The sequence below is a fragment of the Diceros bicornis genome, chromosome 28, assembly GCF_020826845.1.
Source record: "Diceros bicornis minor isolate mBicDic1 chromosome 28, mDicBic1.mat.cur, whole genome shotgun sequence".
NCBI classification, from domain to species: domain Eukaryota; kingdom Metazoa; phylum Chordata; class Mammalia; order Perissodactyla; family Rhinocerotidae; genus Diceros; species Diceros bicornis.
Window position 1 is genome coordinate 35790505 of NC_080767.1, and position 7549 is coordinate 35798053.

Below are 7549 nucleotides of genomic sequence, written 5' to 3' on the forward strand. Positions count from 1 at the left end.
AGGGCGAAGCCGGGGCACCTCCCCCTTTATAACGCGCCCCCTCCCGGACTCTCGGGCCGCCTCCTCGTCGGCTCTTCCCGTCTCGCCCCCTCGCCCGGCCGCCCCGGGCCCGGGCCCGGCCAGGGAGCCCCCAGGCCGCGGCTCGGGGGCCGCCCCCCCGCCCGTCGACCCGCGCAGCCCGGCGGAGGCGGCGCCGTCGGAGGAGGAGGAGGAGCAGGGCACTGCGGCTGGCCCCAGATCGGGCGCCAGAGCGGCAGCGGCTTCGGCAGCAGCAGCGGCCCGGGCCGATGCAGCGGGACGCACCGCCCCGAGCCCCAGCCCCGGCGCCCCGGCTCCCCGCGCCCCCGATAGGGGCCACCGCCAGCAGTGGCGGCGGCGGAGGCGGGGGCAGCGGCGGCGGCGGAGGCGCCTCTGCAGCTCCGGCTCCTCCTGGCCTCCCGGGAACTACAAGTCCCAGGGGGCCTGGCGGCGGGCGGCGAACGGAAGAGGCGGGGTCGGCGCCGCGAGGCCGGAAGTGGCCTTGGAGGCGGAAGTGGCGCGGCCGCGGAGGGGCCTGGAGCACGGCGGCGGGACCCGGAGCGGGCGCGGCGGCGGCGGCGGCGGCTGGGGGCGGCGGCGGCGCGCTGGAGGCGGCCATGGCAAAGCAGTACGACTCGGTGGAGTGCCCTTTTTGTGATGAGGTGTCCAAATATGAGAAGCTCGCTAAGATCGGCCAAGGCACCTTCGGGTAAGGCTGAGCCCCGAGGGACCGGGAGCCCTGGGCCTGCACCCCTCAGGGCTGACGCCGGGAGGCCCTGGGCCAGGTCCGAGGTGGTCGGGAAGCCACCGAGCCCCAGGCTTGTGCCTTGCTCTCGCTAGGCCGCGCCGCAGCCCGCCGGAGCCTGACAGAGCCGGCTGGCGGGGAGGAGCCTGAGGCCCGTGCTGGGGGGCGGGGAGGGGTTGCAGAGGGGAGCCCGTGAGGGGAGCGAGATCTTTCGGAGAGACGCCCGGGTGAGGAGAAGGGACTCAGGGAAGGAAGTAGAGGCTCGGAGAGGGGCCGCAGATACCGGGTGGTGAGGTAGCTGAGCGCCCTGGGTCCCCGGCCCAGCCCCGCCCTGGAGTCCCTTCTTTCCTGCTCTCCTCCTCTGCGGGGGGAGGGGCGGGCCCTGCGGAAGCGGCCTGATGAGCCCTCCTGGGTCCCCTTCTCGGCCTGCAGGGAGGTGTTTAAGGCTAAGGACCGCAAGACCGGCCAAAAAGTGGCTCTGAAGAAGGTGCTGATGGAGAACGAGAAAGAGGGGGTGAGTACGGGTCGGGACGGCGGGCCTGCCAGCTCTCCTGGGCACGGGGTTGGGTTTCCATCCAGCGTCTTCGAGAACTCTCACGTTGAGATTCACTGTATGTGCGGCAGTTCGGGAATTTCCATATCCCAGGGAATTTGACTTCCAAATTAAATCTTTTAATTCAAACATTTTAAAACATTTGATATTTCATTCTTAGGTAAATATGCTTGGGGCCAGGAGGGGGAGCTCATGCTTGCACTGAGTGCAGCTTGGTTCCTGAAGTTAGGTGGCCTTTAAACACTTGATAGCATGCAGTTTTGTTCAATATAAAAAAAACTACATGCAGTACCTTTAAAAGGATAACTAGTGCTCAATTGAAAAGGAGTAACCTGGTTGTGTCCCCTCTCTCCCATCTTAGCTCTAGTCCAGCTTCCCAGAGACCTGCTTCTTAGCAAGGAAATTTTTCTAATAGTTATTTTTGTTGGTTTTGTTACCAGCCAGCAAGTTAAACACAGGCATAGAGCTAAAATTTGAAGGTTAAAGAAACTATGAAGCATTTAGTGATTAGTAGTAAAGTGTTCGTGTTAAGTACTGCTATTTGAATTCATTGTCTTAAACCAGCTCCTTGAGGGTGCATACCGATCTTAGACCTATTTTACAGCTAAGGCATCTGAAAGCTGATTTCAGAGCCTGTGATTTTACTCTGTCTCCTAACCTGTGCTCCTGAGGACTGATCTCATGGCTGGTTCCTTGGTCTGTAATGTGCTCACTCACTTGTGACCCCCTCCTGTCGTTCTCCCCCTGCAGTTCCCCATTACAGCCTTGCGGGAAATCAAGATCCTCCAGCTTCTAAAACATGAGAATGTGGTCAACTTGATTGAGATCTGTCGAACCAAAGGTAAGTCTCTTGGATTTCATCGCTTTTTTCAGACGGAGAAAATGAGCCTTGCAGCCTAAGGCTGTGTTTGCAAAGTTGGAACTGGACACGCCTCACTTGCCTGTTCTTAACCCAGACATACCAACTGTGACTGCTTTCTCTGGTCCTTTCATCGTAGCTGGTGCTTCCCCAGGGCCTGCCACAGCACCTGGCCCAGAGGAGGCACTCAGGAAATACTTTACCAGTGAAGGAATGCACAGCCGGATGTCCGGGTGTCCATTGGTTGGAGGGGGTAGGAGCTGGTTGTGGGAAAATGAGTTGCATGTGGGATTCGTAACTTTCTTTTTCTTGCTCCCCTCCCCCGATTCTTCCTGCCTCAGCCTCCCCCTATAACCGCTGCAAAGGCAGTATATACCTGGTGTTTGACTTCTGTGAGCATGACCTTGCTGGGCTTCTGAGCAACGTCTTAGTCAAGTTCACGCTGTCTGAGATCAAGAGGGTTATGCAGATGTTGCTCAACGGCCTCTACTACATCCACAGGAACAAGGTGGGGACCAGAGTGGGAGAAGAAAGGCCAAGGCTTGGGCTGACCTTTGCTCTCACTGCTGGGTGGGTGTGGCTAAAGGACCCCTGGTAACCTGACTGAGCCCTCAACCTTGTGCTTCCTGCAGATCTTGCACAGGGACATGAAGGCGGCTAATGTGCTCATCACCCGTGATGGAGTTCTGAAGCTGGCAGACTTTGGGCTGGCCCGGGCCTTCAGCCTGGCCAAGAACAGCCAGCCCAACCGCTATACCAACCGTGTGGTGACGCTCTGGTACCGGCCCCCGGAGCTGTTGCTCGGTGAGGACTCCCGAGCGGGCAGAGGGGGGCAGGGACTGGGCACTTACCCGGCCTCACCCCCCCACTGCCAGGGCTTCCTGAGCCGCTGGCCCTGGGACATTGCGTCTCAGGAGGCCCTCGGGCTCAAGGGGCCCTCCTGGTGCGCTCTTCTTCCCAGGGGAGCGGGACTACGGCCCCCCCATTGACCTCTGGGGTGCTGGGTGCATCATGGCGGAGATGTGGACCCGCAGCCCTATCATGCAGGGCAACACGGAGCAGCACCAGCTCGCCCTCATCAGCCAGCTCTGTGGCTCCATCACCCCTGAGGTGGGTGGCCAAGCTACCTGGGATGCAGAGATCCAGAAGTCTCCCTGGCACGGGAGGAGTGGGGAGTGGAATAGAAGGAAAGCTCCTCTGTGGAAACGTGGCTGGTGGAGGCACAGGGGCTGCTCTTTAGACCCACACGGGCTGTGTTCAAGTCTCAGCCTCATCACCAGTTAGTTCTGAGGCCTCGGGCAAGGCATCTGAACCGCTCATCTCAGAGCTGAGTTTTTCTTCTGTGAAACAATTATGCGTGTATCAGGCTTGGCACACATATTCCAGGTGGTTTGTGTAAAAGGGCCTGGCACTTGGTGTGTGCCAGATGTGTGGTCACTGCTGCTTTCACCGTGGAGGGGTCAAGTTCATCCTCCAGATGTGGTCTGGGAGCATCTGAGTGGAAGAGTTTTGGTCTCTTCAGGTGCTTGACCAATGGACAAGCCACGTACCCCGTGAACTAACTCCATCCTCATTCCGTGTCTCTCTCCACCGTCCCTTTCCCTCCCAGGTATGGCCAAACGTGGACAAGTACGAGCTGTTTGAGAAGCTGGACCTGGTCAAGGGCCAGAAGCGGAAGGTGAAGGACAGGCTGAAGGCCTACGTGCGTGACCCCTACGCGCTGGACCTCATTGACAAGTTGCTGGTGCTGGATCCCGCACAGCGCATTGACAGCGACGACGCCCTCAACCACGACTTCTTCTGGTCCGACCCCATGCCCTCAGACCTCAAGGGCATGCTGTCCACCCACCTGACGTCCATGTTCGAGTACCTGGCGCCGCCTCGCCGGAAGGGCAGCCAGATCACCCAGCAGTCCACCAACCAGAGCCGCAATCCCGCCACTACCAACCAGACAGAGTTTGAGCGCGTCTTCTGAGGGCCGACCGCTATCGCTTTTCATTAGGGCTGTTTTATTTTTTCTTCTGCTATATGACCTGCAGTGTGGAGATGATGGGGCATTTGAGTTGTTTCTCTAGTGCATATGTTATTTAATCCCCACCGTGGGCAGTACACTGGCTGAGTGGACTGGAGTAAAGCTTTGGCTGAAAGTCCAGGAGGACACTGGGGCTGCCTTCCCTGTTCCCTGGCTTTGGGATGACGCCCAGAGGGTCTCCGTTTACCTTAGGACAGGAATGGGTGGAAGGAGAGGTGCCACCAGTGACTTTTTCTACGAGTTCCCAGCATGATGGGAGGAGGGGACAGGTCCCTCACCCATCCCCAGCCCTCCTCTTGGGATGAGGAGCTTGTGTAGTGGACAGAACCAGCCTCAGGAATGGGCTGCTCTTGGCCTGACCCCAGAAGCACTGGGGCTGGCAAAAACTCTTGGTTTCTTCAATAGGAGAATTTTGTCGTGTTTCTTTGGTTCGGTTGTTTGGAGACATTCCTGAATGCAGTTTATTACAGTTGGTCAGTTACAATTAAAGTTGACTCTTTTTTCAGTAAGTGGCTGTGTGCTCTGTGTTGAGACCCCCAGCTCATGACCCTGTGGCCAACAGGTTGGGCCTAACGGTTGAGATCTGATTGTCGAATCTTGGCTCTTCATCCCAGTTCATGCCCCTGATATAAAATTGCAGAGAACTTTTTTTGTTTTTCTCTTGAGTACTTTCCAGAACACTTGCCATCATGTTCCCCAAAGGGCAGGTACCACGATGCTCCCTTGCTCCTCTCCACTCTGTCACAAGACGAGGGAAGACAGATGAGAAAAGGGTCTCAATTCCCTGGTGAAGGAACTAGAGAGGGTCTCCTATGGGCTGCGTCTGCAGTGGTGACCCAGGTGGGCACAGTCTACTGTGGCTGACAGACAGACGTATTTGAACTTGACTCGAGCCCAGGAGGCTGCAGAAGGCTGCTTAATCAGTGGAATGACAACGATCAGATCTGTAACTTGCAAAGGTCTCTCAGGCTGCTAAGTAGAGGGCAGCTTGGGGGAGGTGAGAGGAAGTGACCAGAAGAGTTGAAGGATCTACAGGGGTGGGGGTCAGGGGGAGGCAGTAGTTTGGATTAGGGTGGTGAATGGGTAGGAGAACAGGACGGTTAGTGTGAAGGTTGGATCATGAGGGTTTATCCAGCAGTATGTTCCGGTGGATACATTTCCCGTGTGTTGGAAGTTGAGGACAGGGGCTTTTGAGGCACATTCTACATTCTGGCACATGGGGGTCGGGGGGCTCTTGAAGGGGCCCAGGAAGGAAGGTTGGCAAAACCTTTTACCAGGACTGTCCTTAACTCGTAGATACTGACCCAGATCACAGCTTCACAAAAGGCCAGTAAAAGTGAAAAAAACTCGTTACCAGTGTGTTAGTTTCTCAGGGCTGCTGTAACAGATTACACAAACTGGGTAGCTTACATAACAACAGAAGTTTATTCTCTCACAGTTCCAGAGGCTAGAAGCCTGAAATCCAGATGTTGGCAGGGTTAGTTCCTTCTGAAGCCTCTGAGAGAGAGTGTTCCGGGCCTCTCTCCTGGCTTCTGGTGACGGTTGGCCATCCTTATAGATGCATCATTCCAATCTCTGCTTCTGTCTTCACATGGTGTTCTCCCCTCTGTGTGCTTCTGTCTCTCTCATGAGGACACCAGTCATTGGATTTAGGATCCACCTTGATCCAGTATGACCTCATCTTAACCAGTTACATTTGCAAAGACCTTCTCTTCAAATAAGGTCACAGTCTGAGGTTTCAGTGGACGTGAGTTTTGCGAGGACACTATTCAAGTCAGTACAGCTAGTAATCAAAGAAATCCAAATTAAAACAACAGCAAGGTGGGGGCCGGCCCCGTGGCGTATCGGTTAAGTGCTGGCGCACCGCTGCTGATGGCCCAGGTTTGGATCCCAGGCGCGCACCGATGTACCGCTTGTCAGGCCATGCTGCGGCCGCATGCCACATAAAGTGGAGGAAGATGGGTACGGTTATTAGCTCAGGGCCAGTCCTCAGCAAAAAGAGGAGGATTGGCATGGATGTTAGCTCAGGGCTGATCTTCCTCACAAAAAACAACAACGACAAAAAACAGCAAGGTGTCCTAATGGCTATCAAGTCGATAGGTTTTGAATGACAGATAACTGGTGTGGGAAAACTCACAGAGCTGGCCTAATTGTTCAAGGTGCGGTTTTTTTCTCTGAAGGATGAAAATTTAAAAGGCTCATATTGTTTGACCCAGCAATTCCACTCACAGAAATTTCTTAGGAGCAGTTGTGCAGTGATAGTCCATTATCTCATTAAGTTCTCACTACAGCGCTGACAGTTTCATTCTTTCCTTCAATGTTTATTTATTGGCTGTGTCTTCCAAGGGCCAGACTTTTTTTTTTTTTTTAATTTTATTTATTTATTTTTCCCCCAAAGCCCCAGTAGATAGTTGTATGTCATAGTTGCACAGCCTTCTAGTTGCTGTATGTGGGACACGGCCTCAGCATGGCCGGAGAAGCGGTGCGTCGGTGCGCGCCCGGGATTGAACCCAGGCCGCCAGCAGCGGAGTGCTTGCACTTAACCGCTAAGCCACGAGGCCGAGGGCCAGACTTTTCTAGAATCAGTGCAGCTACAAAGCAGTGGCCACCCTCACCCTTATGGAACTTGCATTCTATCTAGTAGGTTCAAACTAGTCTGATGGGGTAAGGTCTGTGGAAAACAACAAAGTGGAATATGAGGGGAGAGGAGTAGCATCAGTTGAGGGGGCCAGAATGACGTGGGAGCAGGAATCCAGAGAGATGGGGGATGTGTAGGGGTGGAGGGTGGACACAAACGCCAAGGTCCCAAGGCTAGGAAGCCTTCACAGCGCTTTGGGCAGAGGGGACATGGTCTGATGTTTTAAAATATCACAGTGACTCTTGAAAAAAACCAAGGAGGCAGGGAGACGAGTTAGGGCTGTTGTAATAATCCGGGCGTATGATGATCCATGGTGGCTTGGACCAAGCTGGTACTGAAGCTGGTGGCGAGGGATGCTTGGACTTACGGCTTACCTTGAGGGCAAATCTAACAGGATTTGCTTTCAGGTTGGATGTGAGTGTGAGTGAAAGAGGAGTTGAGTCCCAGGCTTTGGCTGGAGTGAGGACGGGGCTGCCATCCTTGAGACAGAAGGCTATGGTGGGTCAGCATAGGTTTTTCAGCATGGTAAGTTGGAGATGACAGGTGGACATCCAGGTTGAGTTGACAGATGTATATCTGAGTCTAGTTCGGGGCCCAAAAAGTCTGGGCTATAGACACACCCTTGGGAGTTGCCAGCTTGTGATGGTGTTGAAAGTCCCAAGGCAGGCTGGGATCAGGTGAGAGGAGGGGAGAACGGAGACACG

General features: G+C 55.2%; 1 protein-coding gene across 1 annotated transcript; it reads left to right on the forward strand.

The window, feature by feature from the left end:
* The first annotated feature begins 116 nt into the window (after positions 1 to 116).
* CDK9 (cyclin dependent kinase 9) lies at positions 117 to 4716 on the forward strand. The gene is made up of 7 exons (XM_058524119.1): positions 117 to 727; positions 1196 to 1277; positions 2067 to 2157; positions 2517 to 2683; positions 2808 to 2979; positions 3137 to 3285; positions 3785 to 4716. The coding sequence occupies exons 1-7, from the start codon at positions 288 to 290 to the stop codon at positions 4148 to 4150; spliced, it is 1467 nt and encodes a 488-aa protein (XP_058380102.1). The 5' UTR covers positions 117 to 287; the 3' UTR covers positions 4151 to 4716.
* The last annotated feature ends 2833 nt before the right edge of the window (positions 4717 to 7549 follow it).

What these genes read in the sequence shown, in the direction of transcription:
- CDK9 (XM_058524119.1), top strand. Translation starts at nt 288, where the DNA reads ATGCAGCGGGACGCACCGCCCCGAGCCCCAGCCCCGGCGCCCCGGCTC. An exon ending in ATCGGCCAAGGCACCTTCGG is followed by an intron (nt 728 to 1,195) that starts GTAAGGCTGAGC and finishes CTCGGCCTGCAG; the next exon opens with GGAGGTGTTTAAGGCTAAGG. An exon ending in TGAGATCTGTCGAACCAAAG is followed by an intron (nt 2,158 to 2,516) that starts GTAAGTCTCTTG and finishes TTCCTGCCTCAG; the next exon opens with CCTCCCCCTATAACCGCTGC.